The 17,465-nt window shown below is 41.5% G+C and overlaps 1 protein-coding gene across 5 annotated transcripts in view; it reads left to right on the top strand.

Annotated features, from left to right (window-relative positions):
* The first annotated feature begins 3,068 nt into the window (after positions 1 to 3,068).
* The window catches only part of GOLGA1 (golgin A1), a 43,932-nt gene continuing 29,535 nt past the window's right edge, over positions 3,069 to 17,465 (top strand). Inside the window, exons 1-6 of one of the 5 annotated variants that reach the window (XM_028508998.2) lie at positions 3,069 to 3,263; positions 4,087 to 4,136; positions 4,963 to 5,258; positions 13,889 to 13,979; positions 15,965 to 16,039; positions 16,961 to 17,058. In XM_028508998.2, coding sequence (XP_028364799.1) covers positions 5,124 to 5,258; positions 13,889 to 13,979; positions 15,965 to 16,039; positions 16,961 to 17,058 — 399 coding nt within the window. In that variant the 5' untranslated portion in view covers positions 3,069 to 3,263; positions 4,087 to 4,136; positions 4,963 to 5,123. Of the gene's footprint in view, positions 3,371 to 3,545; positions 3,619 to 4,086; positions 4,137 to 4,962; positions 5,259 to 13,888; positions 13,980 to 15,964; positions 16,040 to 16,960; positions 17,059 to 17,465 lie in introns of those variants that run through there. The other 4 variants (XM_028508990.2, XM_036022213.1, XM_028509007.2 and 1 more) reach the window with 4 other exon arrangements.

Genomic DNA, 17,465 nt, shown 5'->3' with positions numbered 1-17,465 from the left:
CTCTCTTCCCTGCTCCCTTCCCCTCTCTCTCTAAAAATAAGTAAGTAAAATCTTTAAATTTTTACAGGTCTATTTAAAAATAAAATAAAATTTTATGTTATATCACTAATGTTCTTTTCTCTTTTGAAGCTGTTTCAAATGTCCATTTGTCCATGATTGAAAATCAGGATTAGTGAACATCACAACTTGACCCATAAGTTTTCTCAAGCGTTAAATCAGTGTGATCCACCATTGTAAAATGTGAGATGATTATATATGATTATCCTAAAGTAAATATGTCCAAACTATAGGGAAATAACTGCAGTATTTTTAAAAATCTTATTCCTACCCTCCTTTGCATGTTACTGATTTTTTTCTAAATTATAAAAATGTGTTGTGATATATTAAAATCTGCAAGAAAAATTGCATTAAATGTTTTAGGGCAATAAGCATTATTACTGTTCCTTCAAGAATGAGTTCTTTAATAAAAACAAACTCTTGTTTCTTCATCTTTCATTAAAAATAACTTTTAATGGTTCAGTAAAATGCTTTAGGACTTGACTTTCACGGCTTTTTACAGTTACCTGGGTACATTCCTTTTGTCACATAGACCATGTGGCTAGTTTTCCAAATGTTTCTTGTTTTTAATAAACCTGCCATTAAATAATCAGCATCTTATGTTTTAGAGGTTTCTTCTTGTTAAGGTAGAAAGATCTTAGATATTAGGAAAGGCAGGTGTGATGTCCTAATATTTCATAGTAGAGCTTACAAGTGAAGGGATTTATCCAAGTAGGTTGTCTTCAGTGCAGACAGGGGTTTCCTGAGTCAGGGAATCTGATGAAGCAGTGATAAATCATCCCTTCATTTGCTCTAATGATTATTATCATTTCAGGCCACATTCTTTTTGCTGAGTGGTTTCCACTGTCAGGTTGAATATCATTTTTCTTTATTCAAATCATGACAAAGGTTAAGATAATCAAATAGGAGTTAAAATAAGTTATGTTTGTTTTTCCCTGAAAATAATGGTGAACCTATTGTCTGTCTTACGGATATTAGGCAGAAATGCACTTGTTTCAATCATAGCAGAAATTACATTTGGAGAATATAATTGATTTTCTAGTGGTGTGAAATACTTTTTAAAAATTGTGCTTGTCTGTAACTGAAATGTTATAGAATTGTAACAATATAGGGATTATAGAGTTATATTAGCTCTCCTCAAGACATTGAAGCACAATAATTTTCATGTAACAGTTCTTATCCAAGTGCTGCTAATCTGTCGTGCAAATAATGAAGCTATTTGATTGCCTATCTAGCTATTCACAAATGACTGTAATCCTTGAGACGTAGTCTTGTTGCTCACTTGTATTAAATTTTGGATATTGTGGGTTAATAGTTTAGGACAGAATCCATCAACTCAGTCTCTGAGACAGCAAACCATTTGAATTCATTAGTTTTGTAAGCATTGTCAGTAGAGTAAGTTTTGAAGGGGCTATTTACTACCAATGGCTAAGAGGGAAAATTATATTGTCAGTAACATTTGACTTGAACTTTTGTGATCTTGTAAGTCTTGTCTGTTGTGTTTCAAACTTGCTTAAGCCATACATACTCTTAATGATGTTTATGTTCTTTTTCAGCAGCCTTTTTGTCTGTTATGGTTAATGGCTTATAAAAATTAAGAGGTTATTGAAACTTTTTTTTTCTTGAGTTCATCCCTTTTGACTCTTGTATATGTGATTTGTCATAAAGAATAGTCAGCCTTTCACGAACTACTTCACAAAATGAATTTCAGAATTAAACACTGTGACCCTGCAGAGCAGATTTAGTAGGCCCCTGTCTTTCCAGTTTCCTTCTTTTATATGGTGCCTACCACCTTGAGGGCGCTTCAATACTAGAGGATGGAAAGTTAAACATTGTCACTTTTATGTTTATTGAGTAACAAGATTACACAGCATTTGATTTTTGTTGTCAGTGTATTGAGAGCATTTTTACATTAATAAATGTACTGTAGAAATGTGACTACATTCATCAGGTGTGAACTCTTGTAAATGAATTTTGTATCTTGAATTCACATATATATTAAGTGTATCAATATAAAAATAAACATTATTTGCTTAAAAATAGTTGGTTCTTAATAATTGTTGACAACTTTAAATGTTAAACTCTTACCGTTTGTTTGCTTATTTCAGATAATGTGTCATAATATAGTTCCAACTCTTTCTTTCGCGGCTGTGGAGTCAGGGCTTATTCTCCTAGTTTGTGTATTTCTTCTTAGCCTCACTCTTGGTTTTTTCCCTCCCCTGCTCCTGATGGTCGAAAGTGGAACACGCAAAGGGAGGGACTGTTTAGGGGAATCCAATAGAAGCTGTTGACTCTGGGGGCCGGTTGGTGTTGCGCCTGGGGCACGAACAAGACCAACTGCAGTGTGGAATGTCTGGCTTGGCTAGCATTGAGGAGTACGGAGACCTGGCAAAGGCTACTAATTTGCACTCTAACTTTGTACGAGGCAGTCTGTACCTCGTAATGAATGCACTGGGTTGCCAAACCAGCGTTTTTGTTTTTTAAACTAAATGCACCGTATCAGAGTACACTATATAATAAGGGTATGATGCTGGAAACTTCTTTCAGTGGTACAGCATATGTGCCCAGGGTTGCAATATAAAATGTGTAACCTACAACAGGTCATAGGCACAAAAGTCAAAACTAATCACAAGGCACGGGGCACCCATTACAGACTTGGAGTGGTCACCTACTAAATGACTAAGCGGCTGTTTAGGGTGCGGGGAACGGGACGCTGGGGGAGAAAGAAGCTCCGGGTTGGCCCAGCGCAGCCACCAGCAGGCGGGTGTCCCCCCCTCAACACACGTCGGCCCCGCTGCACCAATAAGCTTCTTTCCTTTTTGCCTCGAGGCTCCGCCCACTTCCCCTCCGTTCCGTACGGACTCTTAAACTAGAAAGGCTTCGGCCTCACCGTCAACATTCTCTGATCGGCCGCTTGCTGACGTGGCCGGCCGGCCGGAGGGAACGCCCGGCACCGCGCCGCGCCCTCCAGTGGGTGGGGCCCAACCGCCTTTCCAAGTTCACGCCTGGGTCTGCGGAGGCGGCTCTCAGGCGCCTGCGCACGGCGGACGGGCAGGCCCCCGCGCAGCCACTTCCGGCGCGCTCGTGCAAGTGCGGTTCCGGGTCAGTGCTTTCCTCGCCGGCCGGCCGTTCGGGCTGGTGACGCGGCCCGGCGTTCGTGAGAAGCCCCGGAGGCGGGGCTCTGCCGGCTGCCCAGAGAGCGGCAGGTGCGCGGGCCGGGGCCAGAGACGCGAGGAGGCCCCTCATCCTCTCAGTAGATTCGGTCTGCCCCCAAAGCGGCCCAGACGGGGTTGCCCCAAGTCCCAAGGCAGGGGTCAGTACCGGGGTGCTGAAAGGGCGAGGGTGGGGGCAGAGGAGGGCTGCCCGTCCTGGGAACGTGGAGCCTAGGGTTCCAGGATTCCTCCTTTCGCGACCTTTGACAAGTCACTCCTCTCTGGCTCTCAGTTTCACTGCTGTCAAATTGGACAAATTGGACAGAAATTGGACATTGGGCTCCCTTCTTTGACAGTCTACGCCCGAGCGCGTCTCGGAGTCAGAGTGGTATCCGAACTGTCGCGGCAGGTACCAGCCTGCCTCCTTGGGCATTGGGCAGCTGTCTTTTACCCAGCTGAGCCATCCTTTCTGCCAGCGGCTTTCATAGTGTGAGTCAAGGCTCCAGGGTCTGGCCAGGTAGTTTGTGACTCAGAATCAACTGAGAAATAATCATTGGTTCTGAGAAGTCGTAATCTCATTCAAGTTGTTTTTGCTCGGGTCGCCAGTGTGAAGTGAATTTATGGACCTCCTGCAATGAGAGGTTTTTGTTCTTTGTGCCTGTAAGTGAAACTCTTAGGCAAATCACAAATGCAGAGGATATCAGGCTGTGGGAAGGTAGCACTGAGGGATGGGGCAGTGACAACTTTTTCTCTCTCCCCTCTAATCCCTCTCCCTACTCTTCCAACCCCTCCACTCCCACCTCCACCCCCACCCCAGCATTTTCACCTTACACTTGGAAGGAAGTATCCAATGCGTTTTATCTTTGTCTTCATGCAGGACAGAATGCTTTGACCTCCAAGCTGTTTTAACTCTAGTAGATAAGCTAGGTGAGTAGTTGGTTTACAGACATTGAAGGTAAAGTTTTTGAAGAATTGTACAGACAGACCTAAATGGAAATGTAAGAAGTCCTTTGTAGATCTTAGGTAGTAGAGCTTGGACTTTTTCCACAAAACATGAAAAGTTTAGGTTGGAACCGGGATATTAGTGTTTTTATACACCAATGGGAGGAAAAGAACTTGAATCTCATTATTGAATATTATGTAAAACATTCTGAAAAAAAAAAAAAGAAACTGAATCGAGATTCATTTTAATCGCCCTTAAAGAGAACCACATAGCATTTCCAGGAATGCCTTTTCCGGGTGGTCGGCTTTTTCTGGTGCATAGCTGATTGCAAACCATCCTGGAACATTAGAACATCATGCCTTTTCCTCAAATTAATTTATATGTTTTTGCCTTCATCTTAAAACATGCTAAACTATAGTTAGTACTATTGGGAGAAAGATTCAAAAACATGTGATGTTAATATTAGCTCTGGAAATTTTTACTTAATGTATTTATTATACGCCATAGCCAACATGGTATGAAAAAAAAAAAAGAGTAGGAACTTGTGAGTCAGAATCCTTATTTCAAATACCAGCCCTGCCACCTAGCAATCTTTGACAGATTACTTCACCAACTCGAATCTGGATTTCCTTATCTGTATATGCATATGAAGCACCTGACTGCTTTCTAAAATGCTTAGTAATGGTGTTCTATTAAGTATACGTGTAAAATTACAAAGCTTCATTTTCAGACCTGAAGCTTAACATACTAACTGAGAATGTGAACTCTCTCTAGTGTTTAACTTAGAGTTCTGTTTCTTCTGATTTATAGATACTGTGTTGCCACGGTCCTTGGCCCACATTTAAGAAGGGATGAAGCTAGCTTGGATATCTGGAACTCTTTAGGCACCTGTCTTGGGATTCCTGGTTGCTGGCCTAAAGACTACTGCGGTTTAGGAGCTGGTCCTCAGGGCAGGATAGCCCCACAGCAAAATGTTTGCTAAACTAAAGAAGAAAATTGCCGAAGAGACTGCTGTTTCCCAGAAACCAGGAGGCACTACTAGGATCCCACGGTCCGTGAGCAAGGAATCGGTTGCCTCTATGGGTGCTGACTCAGGAGATGACTTTGTAAGTATCTTCATTAATTTTTAATATTTGGTACCATTTCAATATATATGTAAAATAATATTTTTTTCTTTTTTCAGAGAGAGGGGAAGGGAGGGAGAGAGGGAGAGAAACATCAGTGGGAGAAACAACAATCAGTTGCCTTTCACACACCCCTGACTGGGGACCTGGCTCACAACCCAGCCATGTGCCCTGACTGGGAATCAAACTGGCAGCCTTTCGGTTCACAGGTCATTGCTCAATCCACTGAGCCACACCAGCCAGGGCTAATTTTTTACATTATAATTTATCGATTATGTTATTACAGTTGTCCCCATTTTTCCCCCTTTGCTCTTCCATACCCAGCATACCCCACTCCTTCAGGCAATCCCCACACCATTGTTCACATCTGTGAGTCACATGTAGATTCTTTGGCTACTCCATCTCCTGTACTGTACTTAACCTCCCCATGGCTATTCTGTAACTACCTATTTGTACTTCTTGATCCCCTCACCTCTTCACCCATTCCCCCACCACCCCCTCCCATCTGGCAACCATCAAAACACTCTCCATATCCATGATTCTGTCTCTGTTGTTCTTGTTTGCTTAGTTTATTTTTTAGGTTGAATTGTTAATAGATACATATTTATTGACATTTTATTGTTCATAGTTTTTATTTTCTCTTTCTTAAATAAGTCCCTTTAACATTTCATATAGTAATGGTTTGGTGATGATGAACTCCTTTAGTTTTTTTCTTGTCTGTTATCTGCCATTCGATTCTAAATGATAGCTTACTGGGTAGAGCAATCTTGGCTGTAGGTCCTTGCTTTTCTTGACTTTGAATATTTCTTGGCAGTCCCTTCTAGCCTGCAAAGTTTGAGAAATCTGCTGACAGTCTTAGGGGGACTCACCTGTAGGTAACTAACTGCTTTTCTGTTGCTGCTTTTAAGATTCTCTCTTTAGCCCTGACTGGCATAGCTTAGTGGATTGAGCTCGGGCTGCGAACCAGGCATCGCAGGTTCAATTCCCAGTCAGGGCACATGCCTAGGTTGCAGGCCACAGCCACCAGCAACCACACATTGATGTTTCTCTCTCTCTCTCTTTCTCCCCTTCCCTTCCCTCTCTAAAAATAAATAAAAAATCTTAAAAAAAAAAGATTCTCTCTTTATCTTAAACCTTTGGCATTTTAATTATGCTGTGTCTTGGAGTGGGTCTCTTTGTATCCTTCTTCTTTGGGACTCTCTATGCTTCCTGGACTTGCAAGTCTATTTCCTTCACCAAATTAGGGAAGTTTTCTTTCATTATTTTTCAAGTAGATTTCCAATTTCTTGCTCTTTTTCTTTTCCTTCTGGCACCCCTAGTATGTGAATGTTGGAACACTTTAAGGTTTCCCAGAAGTTGCTTACACTATCCCTGTTTTTTTTTATTCTTTTTATTTCTTGTAGTTCTAATTGGTTGTTTTTTGCCTGGTGTGGGGCTGGGAATCCTCGCTCCTGAGATGTCCCTTTTGAATTTTTATCCACCACACGTGGATGTGGGACCAGCCTGTTCCATGTCTCTGCCCCTCCTACCAGTCTGGATGGATGTGGTTTCTTGAATTCTGTATTTGTCAGACTTCCATTCAACTCGATTTTTGACAGTTCTCAGTGATGGTTCTATATTTTGATGTGGTTGTGCAAGGAAGCCAGCCTTCTTGCCACCGTCTTGACCAGAAGTCCCTGGTTTCTTTTTCATGTATATATCTTACACATCTTCTTTTACATTTCACTTCTCAGTACTTCAGTCTATTGTCTCTGCAGACATGTATACTTTAAGTCATTATTGCTTAACAAGGTCTGTGAGTTGTTGTGTGGAGTGAACCAGAGTATACTCTTTTATTGGGAAAGTTGGTGAAAAGTTGGCACTGATGACTGCACTTATGTTTGTTATTTGTAAAGTATCTTTGTGGTTGGAAAGATTTTTAAAAACGCGGATGTTGCTGTGTTAGGTAAAGGTCAAGCCTTAGGATTAAAAGTATGCCTTTAGCATATGTTAGGATCCTCTTAACATCAGATAAGACTCTTTTCAAAACTGATTTATAATGCCCTGGCTGGGTAGCTCAGTTGGAGTGTCATCTGGTACCCCAAAGGGTTACAGGTTCAATTCTCGGTTAGGGCGTGTATGGGAGGCAACCAATCCATGTTTCTCTCTCACATCAATGTTTCTCTTTCTTTCCCTCCCCACCTTTCCTCTCTCTCTAAAATCAATTTAAAAAATATATATCCTCGAGTATTTTAAAAAAGGTTTATAATGCTTGAATATGTAAAAGAATGTGTATAATGTAAATGTAAAGTATAAAGCATAAAAATAAAATGAATGCTTGTTAATCTGTCACCTACCCAAAGAACTAGAACATTATTGATACTGGGTTGTTTTTTTTTTTTAAGATTTCATTTCTTTTCAGAGAGGGGGGAAGGGAGAGACAAAGAGAGGGAGAGACATATCAGTGTGTGGTTGCCTCTTTTGTGCCCCGTACTGAGGACCTGGCCGGCACCACAGGCATGTGCCCTGATTGGGAATCGAACTGGTAACCCTTTGGTTCGCAAAGCCAAAGTGGCACTCAGTCCACTGAGCCATACCAGCCAGGGCAATACTGTTGAACCACTTGTATGCCCCGTCCCAATTCCCTTTTCCTCATCTCCTCCAGATAACCATTATCCCAAATGTTGTGTTATCATTCCCTTGCTTTTTAAAATATCCTTCCAGATATGCATATAGTCAAACAGTTTGTTGTTTAATGTTGCTTATTTTTGAACTTTCGTGTTTCTAAAATTCATCTATGTTATATGAAGCTGTGGTTCACTTATTTTTACTGCCATATAAGATTCCAGCATTTGAAGAAAGTTGATCTCTGTCTACTCCTGGTGATAGACACTTGAATTCTTTCCATGGTCAGATGAGTCTTCCTCCTCCTTTCTTATACTACCTGTCTGGGTCAGATTACATGGCAGAAGCTATTAGGTTATTGAGGTGAAACAATAAGATTACCAGATCTAAATTATCATTGGCTGCTATAATTAACAGGAAATATAAATGCGCATTTGATCACCAGGCTGAAAGATACAGTTTCAATTCTGAGTTCTGTGGCAGAAATACCTGCATGCTGACATGCTACATGAAGGCTCTCATCTCAAATGTATTCCAGACATCCAGATTGGCCTGAAATCAGGAAATACTTAGCTCTGAGACTTTTAAAGTAATTGATTTGTACTACACACACACACACACACACACACACACACACACACACACATATATATATATATTCATTCTTTTCCCTCCCTACCTTCAGACTCATATCCTGCTGTGTATGTTTCTCCAACTAGATGTTTTTCCTCTGGTGTCTCAAATTCTAAAATGAACAAAACTGACGTCGCTAACTGCATTTCCACATGTGCACCTTCATCCCCCAAGTCACCAACAGGAAATGCTGGAGGAATTTTAGACTCTTTCCTCCTTGGCCTCTTGGTGTCCAGTCAGTCAGCAGGTATTTGGCTTCCATCTCCTCAGTGTCTCAAACGTGCTACTTGATTTGCCAGTGATACATTCACTTCCATTTTATTTCAGGTTGTGTTTGCTTCTTGGACAAATGCAGTAACTTATTTGGGCTTCCTGCCCTCAGTAACTCCCCAAAGCAGATACATTCATGTCTCTCTAGTGCTTAAAAATCCTCAGTGGCTTCCCCATCATCTTCGGGAGGAAGTGCAAACTCATTATTGTCATATAATGGTGAACAGTCATGGTCTGTCCAGCCTTATGTCACTCTGCTTTCCCACACCCTGTGCTACAGCCATAGTGAACTTACTGTACCCTCTGGAATGGACAGCATTCCTTCATGCCTACGTATTTGCATATGCAATTTCCACTCTCTGGAACGTCTCCTGTGTCCTTTCACTTCTGGGTCCCTCTGACAGACTCTTGTGCATCCTCCAAGACTGGTTCACATGTTACTTCCAGGAAGCCCCTTGACCGGATTTGCCCCTCTCATCCCCTCTATCCTTCATCCCTCCTGGCTGAGTTTGGTCTCTGGCCTCCTGCTTACTCCGTCAGAGCACCTGGTGCATTGCATCGTTGTTGATGATTTGCTCGTCTCTCGCACTGGACTGGGAGCTTTATGAGAGGCAGTAGAATGTAGCAGTTGGAAACTCAGGTGAGGTTATGGAGTGAGGCCTGAATTGGATTCCTTGCCTCCATCATTCTTGCATGACTTTGGGCAAGTTCCTTCACTTTTCTATGACTTAGTTTCCCCATTGGTAACAGTAGGTAGGAACTGTACCATTCTCTAATATAGTTTTATTGATGCTATCATTTACTACAATGAAAGGACACAAAGCATAACCAGCAAAGGGAAAAGGTGCATGGGGCAAAGCCTGGGGAAGACCAGGCACAAACTTCTAAGCATAGTCTCCCAGTGGAGTGAAACAGGACAACTTAATTCCCTCAGCAGTGATTTGTTACCACACAGGGTAAAACGTTGTCTGCCGGAGAAGCTCCTAAGAGTCTCAGTGCCCAGGGATTTTATTGGGATACTAGTCACAGAGGCATCCTCTGCCTCGCATTGTCCAAAATTTCAGACCCCTGGAAGGAAGACAGAGGTTAGCATAAACCATATTTTTTGCACAATCAGTTTAGGGTGTAATGAGCCATTCTTACTAGGAACAGTAGAAACCTTTGGAAAATCTAAGTTCCCATAGGCCAGCTGAGGGCTGACCTTGCAAGCAGGCCTTGCTAAGAATAGCAGTCTCAGGTCCATGATGTTAACTCTTTTCCGCACAGTATACAAAATGCTTTGTAATGTCGTGCCTGCCTCGTAGCAAGCATTTCACAGTTAGCAGTTGCTGCATGGACAACAGTGTGGTGATTGCAGGGCTGGGGGAGTGCGGCAAGTGGAAAAGGGTATAGTGGGGATAAATGGTGATGGAAAAAATACAATTGAAAACACCCACTTTGTAGCGTACTGGCTGGCTCTTAACAAACATGTCAAAATTAGTAGTTGCTGCAGCTACTGCTGTTTCAGGTAAGGACTTTTTGTTTTACCACTATTCCCAGTGCTTAGCCCAGTGCTGAGAATAGGATGTCTCACTAACAGTGATAATCATAACTTCTACTCATAATAGAGAACATGTATTAAAACCAGCTATGTGCCTGGCTGCATGTTAGGGACCTGACAAGTTTTGACTTATGTACTCCTCATCACAGTTCTGTGAAGTACATCGTGTTCGTTGTCATAGTTTGTGTATGCAGTCAGTGCACAGAGACGTTAATAATTGGCCCAAGTTCTATACTTCATATGTGGTGAAGATGGGACTTTAACCTGGACCTTCTCCCTGCAGAGACTCCCTTTTAACTATACAGTGTACTGCATCTTTGTAAATGTTGGCCGGGCAAGTGGCTAGGTGCATAATGATTTAGAGTGAAATGTTCAACCACCTCTAAAGACATTTTGGGAATAAAATGGGGAAATATAAAGATATTAGGGGCTATTATTTTTAGTTTTGCTAGATGTGATAATGGTATTGTGGCCATAAAGGAAAATGTCCTTATATTTTAGGAATGTTTTTCAGCCCTGGCTGGTGTGGCTCAGTGGTTTGAGTGGTGGCCTGTGAACCGAAAGGTCATGGGTTTAATTCCTAGTCAGGGCGCATGCCGAGGTTGTGGGCCAGGTCCCCAGTTGGGGACACATGTGAGAAGCAACCACACATTGATGTTTCTCTCCCTCTCTTTCTCCCTCCCTTCCCCTCTCTCTAAAAATAAATAAATAAAATCTTATTTTTTAAAAAAGAAAAAATGTTTATCAAATATTTAGGATGAAATGCTATGGTATCTTTTATTTAAAATACTTTAGTGACATAAAAATTGATGGAGCAAATGTGGGAAAACATCAGCAGTTGTCACAGTAGATAGAGAATATTCACTAAACCATTTGCTCTTCTGTATTTTAAAAAATTTTATAATTGAGGTTAAAAGATGAAGCAAGTTCTTTATTAGCAACAGTAAGCAGTGCCTAAAATAATAAAAGTGCCCATGTGCTTTAAAACAATGTAGATTGTTGGGGAAAGTTGATATCTCATTAATATATTGATAATTGAATATGCATTATCTGCTAAAATTGTTGATGCTTTTTAGAGCTTTAGATTGACATCGCTTTGTTTTATAGATGAAGATACTGAAACTTAATCAATATCAGCGATGGTTTCTTCATCACAGACCAGCTTTCCCCTCTTTATCCCACGATTTTACCTTTAGAAAAATACAGTGATTTCCTTTTTTATCACTGACAACATATATTTTGTATGGGGTACTTGGTGTAATAAGGTCATAATGGGTTTGTTCACCACCCTTTATTTTTTAAATATATTTTATTGATTATGTTATTAGAGTTGTCCCATTGCCCCCCTTCATTCCCCTCCACCCTGTACACCCTCTCCCACCCACATTCCCCACTTTAGTTCATGTCCATGGGTCATAAGTTCTTTAGCTTCTACATTTCCCATACTATTCTTGCCCTCCCCCTATCTATTTTCTACGTACCATCTATGCTACTTATTCTCTGTACCTTTTCCCCCTCTCTCCTCCTCCCACTCCCCTGTTGCTAACCCTCCATGTGATCTCCATTTCTGTGGTTCTGTACCTAGTCTAGTTGTTTGCTTAGTTTGTTTTTGTTTTTGTTTTTGTTTTTGTTTTAGGTGTGATTGTTAATTGTGAGTTTGCTATCATTTTACTGTACATGTTTTTTATCTTCTTTTTCTTAGATAAGTCCCTTTAACATTTCATATAATAAGGGTTTGGTGATGATGAACTCCTTTAACTTGACCTTATCTGCCCTTCCATTCTAAATGAAAGCTTTGCTGAATAGAGAAATCTTGGATGTAGATCCTTGCCTTTCGTGAGTTGGAATATTTCTTTCCAGCCCCTTCTTGCCTGTCAGGTCACTTTTGAGAAATCAGCTGACAGTGTGATGGGAACTCCTTTGTAGGTTACTGTCCCCTTATCTCTTGCTGCTTCTAGGATTCTCTCCTTCTTTTTAATCTTGGCTAATGCAATTTTGATGCACCTCGGTGTATTCCTTCTTGGGTCGAACTTGTTTGGGACTCTCTGAGGTTCCTGGACTTCCTGGAAGTCTATTTCTTTTGCCAGAATGGGGAAGTTCTCCCTTATTATTTGTTCAAATAACTTTTCCACTTGTTGCTCTTCCTCTTCCCCTCCTGGTAGCCCTATAATTCTGATGTTGGAACGTTTATTGATGTTCTGGAGGTTCCTAAACCTCTCCTCATTTTTGTGAATTCTTCTTTCTTCATTCTTTTCTGTTTGGTTGTTTCTTTCTTCCTTCTGGTTCACTCCATTGATTTGAGTCCCAGTTTTCTTCCCATCACTATTGGTTCCCTGTGCATTTTCCTTCATTTCACTTAGCGTAGCCTTCATTTTTTCATCTAATTTACGACCAAATTCAACCAATTCTGCGAGCATCCTGATCACCAGTGCTTTGAACTGTGATTCTGATAGGTTGGCTATCTCTTGGTTGCTTAGCTGTATTTGCTGTGGAGCTTTGATCTGTTCTTCCATTTGGGCCTTTTTTTTTTTTTTTTTTTTGTCTTGTCACACCTGTTACGTATTAGGGGTGGAGCCTTAGGAGTTCACCCAGGTGGGGCAACCCACCTCTGCTAGGTTGTGATGCTTCTGTGGGGGCGGGGTCCAAGACTAAACAGTGGCGCTTGCTTCACTCTAAGTCGGATTTCAGTCCCTTCTGCTGCTTCCCCCAAGCAAACTGGGCCCTTCTGGTGCTACTTCCCATGTCGGTGCGTTTGTGCACATTCTAGGACCCTATGGGTCTCTCCAGCGAACTCTCCTGTGAGGCTGGGAGTCTCTCTCAGAACCTCAACCCCCACAGGTGTTTTCAGTTGGTGTTTTGAGGCTTTATTTCTCTGCCCTGGGACCCTGGGTTTCAAGGTCTGTCTCGCTCCCCAGTTTCGCCTGGTTTATCTGTGTGCAAATGTGGGACTGCCGGGTAAGTCAGCCGCCTGGCGCGCCGCACGACTCCACAATCCACTGCCTCACTGGGTCTGCCCATTGTCACCCTGTGCCTATGGTCTGCCAGCCTCCACCTTGTGCGCCTGGTGCCACCGCTTTTTATCCTTCAGCCCCTCTCTGCCCAGCCGCCCAACTCCGCCCCTCCTACCGGTCTGGACAAATGAGTCTATTTTAACTCCTTGGCTGTCGGACTTCCATACAGTTTGATTTTCTGTCAGTTCTGGTTGTTATTTTGTTTCTAAATTGTTGTTGTCCTTATTTTGGTTGTGTGAGGAAACACAGTGTGTCTATTTACGCCTCCATCTTGGCCAGAAGTCCACCACCCTTTATTCTGATAGCATGTACACACACACACATAATTTATCTGTTTAGCATCTTTTATCTCTTTCAACTATACATGGATATAATGTTGCTTCTGCTTTGTTGGTTGAGAAGCTAGAGCCCAGCTAAGTTAAGAGGCTTTTCAGTGATCACAAAGTGTAACTAAACCTAAAATAAGAGTCATCACTTTCTGGCTCAGTACTGTGGTCTCATGCGTCTGAAACCACCTGTGAGAATACAACCTCTTCTTGTGTCTATCTCAACAGGCTTCCGACGGAAGCAGCTCCAGAGAAGATCTGTCGTCTCAGCTTTTGAGAAGAAATGAACAGATACGGAAACTAGAAGCCAGGCTCTCTGGTATGTCTAAGGGTTAATAAAAAGCAAACCCGGGAAATTTGCCTTGACCAACCATCTCTCCCTATAAAATAGCCATGTAGCATAACCTTATATTTATTTTGAGGTATTTTGATCTTCTTAGTAAAAAAAAAAAAGGAGCCATTTGTACCCTTTTTTTTTCTTTTGTTAGTGTACTATATAGTGTAAATTCAAAACTGAGTTTTAAGGTTTAAAAAAAACAACTGATATTTTTCCGCTCCTAAGGTTTCTAGCCACAAATATAAAAGGTATTAAAAATGTGTGTAGAATAGATTTGACCACCTTTTTTAGCCATTATCATAGCTTGCTTTTGGGTGGAGAGAGGCAGAGGATGCCATTTATAGGGAATGACCAGCAGATGTTGGATTCTTCAACACCAGCGGGGTTTGGTGCTATGTTGCCACTTGGTGCAGCTACGCATCACCTATGTAAGTGTCTTTCTGGTGTGTGGGCCACTTTTCAGTAGTTTTTCTAACTTCGGCACCTGCATGGGAGCAGTAACTCTCACTGTGTCTTTTGTGTGCGCTTCACAATTTACACAACTCCCATTTTTTCCTTTGCCTGAGCTGGTCATGTTTGTGGTAGAGTTGTGAGTTCTTATGTTGGTTTCTGCCAGGGGACACATTCTGAAAGCTTCATTCTGTGAAGTGGTCCTTGGCTTCTGTGTTTCTTTTTGTCCCTTGGCCATATGCCCATTTTATTGGAGGGAAAGCAGTGGACTGCAAAATTTACCAAACTCTGTGTGAAATCTTTGTGTATGTGCAGTTATCGAAGGTCCATAGTGCAGCTCACAGCCTCCAGTTAGTCCGTTACCTCATTTTGTCCCCACAGTAGGTGGCCGTACTACACATAGTGAGGTTAAGGCCACACACGCAGTAGGTGGTAGAGCTGGGATCCAAACTCAGATTTGCTTGATACCGGAGTCCATACTTCTAATTATAGTCTGCTTTAAACCCCATTGTCGCTTTCCTCGTATCCTCTAGTATAAATAATACCAGTAACACAGGTGAAATAATTGTACATTTGTTGAATGTTGTGGGGAAAGCTATATAATAATAGGTACCCCTCCTAATATGGAAGGGAGAATAGTCTAAGTTTGATTTATGTTAGAGAAAAGGGACAGGGAAGAGAACTGACATTTACTGAGTCCACTTATGTCCTGGGTATCCTCCTAGAAGCTCAGTGTGAATAATAACAACAGCACTAGCAGCTCCCTTTCATTGAGCCCTGTGTGCCAGGTGCATGAGGCATACAAAATGGTTCATTATCGGGGTACAGTTGATATCATCTGATAAATGAGGAAACTGATACTTAGGATCAGTCATTTGCTTAAGGACTGACACCGTCAGGATTTGAACTGAAACCTGTCTCCTTTTCCGCTGTACCATGCTATCTTCTCTGCCCGCCCAGGTAATTAGTTCTGACTTGCACCTGTGAGGTGGCACAGGCCGCTCAGTTCTGTGTAGAAAGGAAGCTGGCTTTTCTAAGCTTGAAGTACTTTCACTGTAAAGGCAGTCCTGTGGTAAGGTGTCTGCGTGGCCCTAACCACTGTCACTTGGTTGTGTGGACTGTAAGTGAGTATCTAGTGGTTTCCCTTTGGTCTGTCTTGCTAGGATTAGAAGGGGAAGTGAAAAGTGAGATTTGAAATTAAATGATGAGATATTACTGGTTTTCACAGCAGGGCATTTCTGATGACCAAACCAGGCCTGGTCCTTGTTCTTTATCAAGGCTAGAAAAATCTGCCTGTTTGTATTCACCATTTATACCACACACAGTTTGTACTATACCTGTTTTGCCTGTGTTGTTCATCGTTAATGGAGGCTGTCTGCCTAGCTTTCCTTAACAGGAACGGTTTTCAGGCTGAGAAAATCATCATCATTTTCACTCATTTTTTTTTGTTTGTTTAATTAACTTCCTTTCCTGATGTTTGTCCATTCTTGGTACGTGCGTCATCCTCCTCACCCAAGACTATGCTGAGCAGGTCCGAAACTTGCAGAAGATAAAAGAGAAGCTTGAAATTGCGTTAGAAAAACACCAGGATTGTACGTATTTTTTTTCCTTTTTTTTTTTTTTAATCCTTTTAGGGTTTAGTTTTTTGAAATGAAACAATAGTAAATAGTTAAGTTTTTCACTTTGCCATAGTTCAAATCTTTATTTTATGAGTAGTTTACAGTATTTCTTAATCAGGTTGATATATAATAACATTTGTTTGGTATTTATGTTGTTTTATGGGCATGCTTCTTAGGAGAAGGTCATTATCAGCTGTGTCCATCCAGTTGGCCAGTCTGTTGGCAAAACCTCGTACCTGGCTTTTGGACCCAGACTGGGAGACTCTGGTTCTGGCCATAGCTCCCTCCCTGCTCTGCTCAGAAGCAGGGCGGGGGGGAACCTCTGCCTGCCCCTGTTCCTCCCACAGCGGAACGTGCATTGTGTTCATTCTGCCCTGTCTCGGGTGTGCTTCGCTGGGCCCAGTCCAAGGAGATGCTACCAGAAGTAGAAAGTTATTTTTTATTGATGTAATACATACTAAAAATATTTTTAAAGGAAAACAAAGTGAAAGACATATTTTTTGTATGTTGCTTTGCTTTTTGTTTTTGGTTTTAATTCTGTAAAGTGGTAGCAGTCATCCCTTAGCAACAGTGTTAGTGTTTTCTTGTGCCTTACCTAATTCAGTGCTCTATCTATCATTGTGCCATTTGAAAAGTCACCTTTTGGCATCTTCCTAAATGTATATACTTAACTATTAAAAAAAATAGGAAACAAACAAAAAATGGTGATCTATTACTAAGGCCAAAAAGATTCTGGGAAAGGCGAGATGGATCAGGTTTTTGCCAGGCTCATAATTCACTTATGTGACCTCAGCCTTTTTGGTTAGGTAACAATTGTAAAGTAATCACATGGGTTATTTGTCATACTGTTTCTGAAATATTTCCATATCTCAAAAAAAGCCTATTTGTTAACAGCTTCCATGCGGAAATTTCAAGAGCAGAATGAGACATTCCAAGCCAACAGAGCCAAAATGGCAGAAGAACTGGCTTTGGCATTAGCCAGAAAGGACCAGGTATTTTATGTGTGACACTGCCCAAGACTGGTGAAGAGACTTCACTTAGTGACGGGATTTTAAAAAATCATGATGTAAACCTGGTAGAAAATATTTACAACCTAGGAGAAAAGGAATGCTGTTATATATGTTCTTTGAGATTTCATTTGGCCTCAGGGTGGAATATTATCAAGAAACTTTACAGTTATAATTGTGAAATGTGTCCAGAATGTGAGAGTATTAGTCTGCAACTGTGTAGCTTTGTAAAATGGAAAAGGGAAATTGTGTGTCCATAATCTGGTGGTGAGCCCAAGACAAGGAAAAGGCCTCTGTCCTCTGAAAAACTGTCTCAAAACCTAGACTCAAATACCTGCCCTTTATACTGGAAAAGATGCTTTCAAGCTAGCCATCACCTGTGACGTACGTAG

This window comes from Phyllostomus discolor, chromosome 3 (assembly GCF_004126475.2).
Source record: "Phyllostomus discolor isolate MPI-MPIP mPhyDis1 chromosome 3, mPhyDis1.pri.v3, whole genome shotgun sequence".
NCBI lineage: Eukaryota > Metazoa > Chordata > Mammalia > Chiroptera > Phyllostomidae > Phyllostomus > Phyllostomus discolor.
The sequence above is the reverse complement of the archived record's forward strand: the minus strand, read 5'-3'. Positions and strand labels throughout refer to the sequence as shown.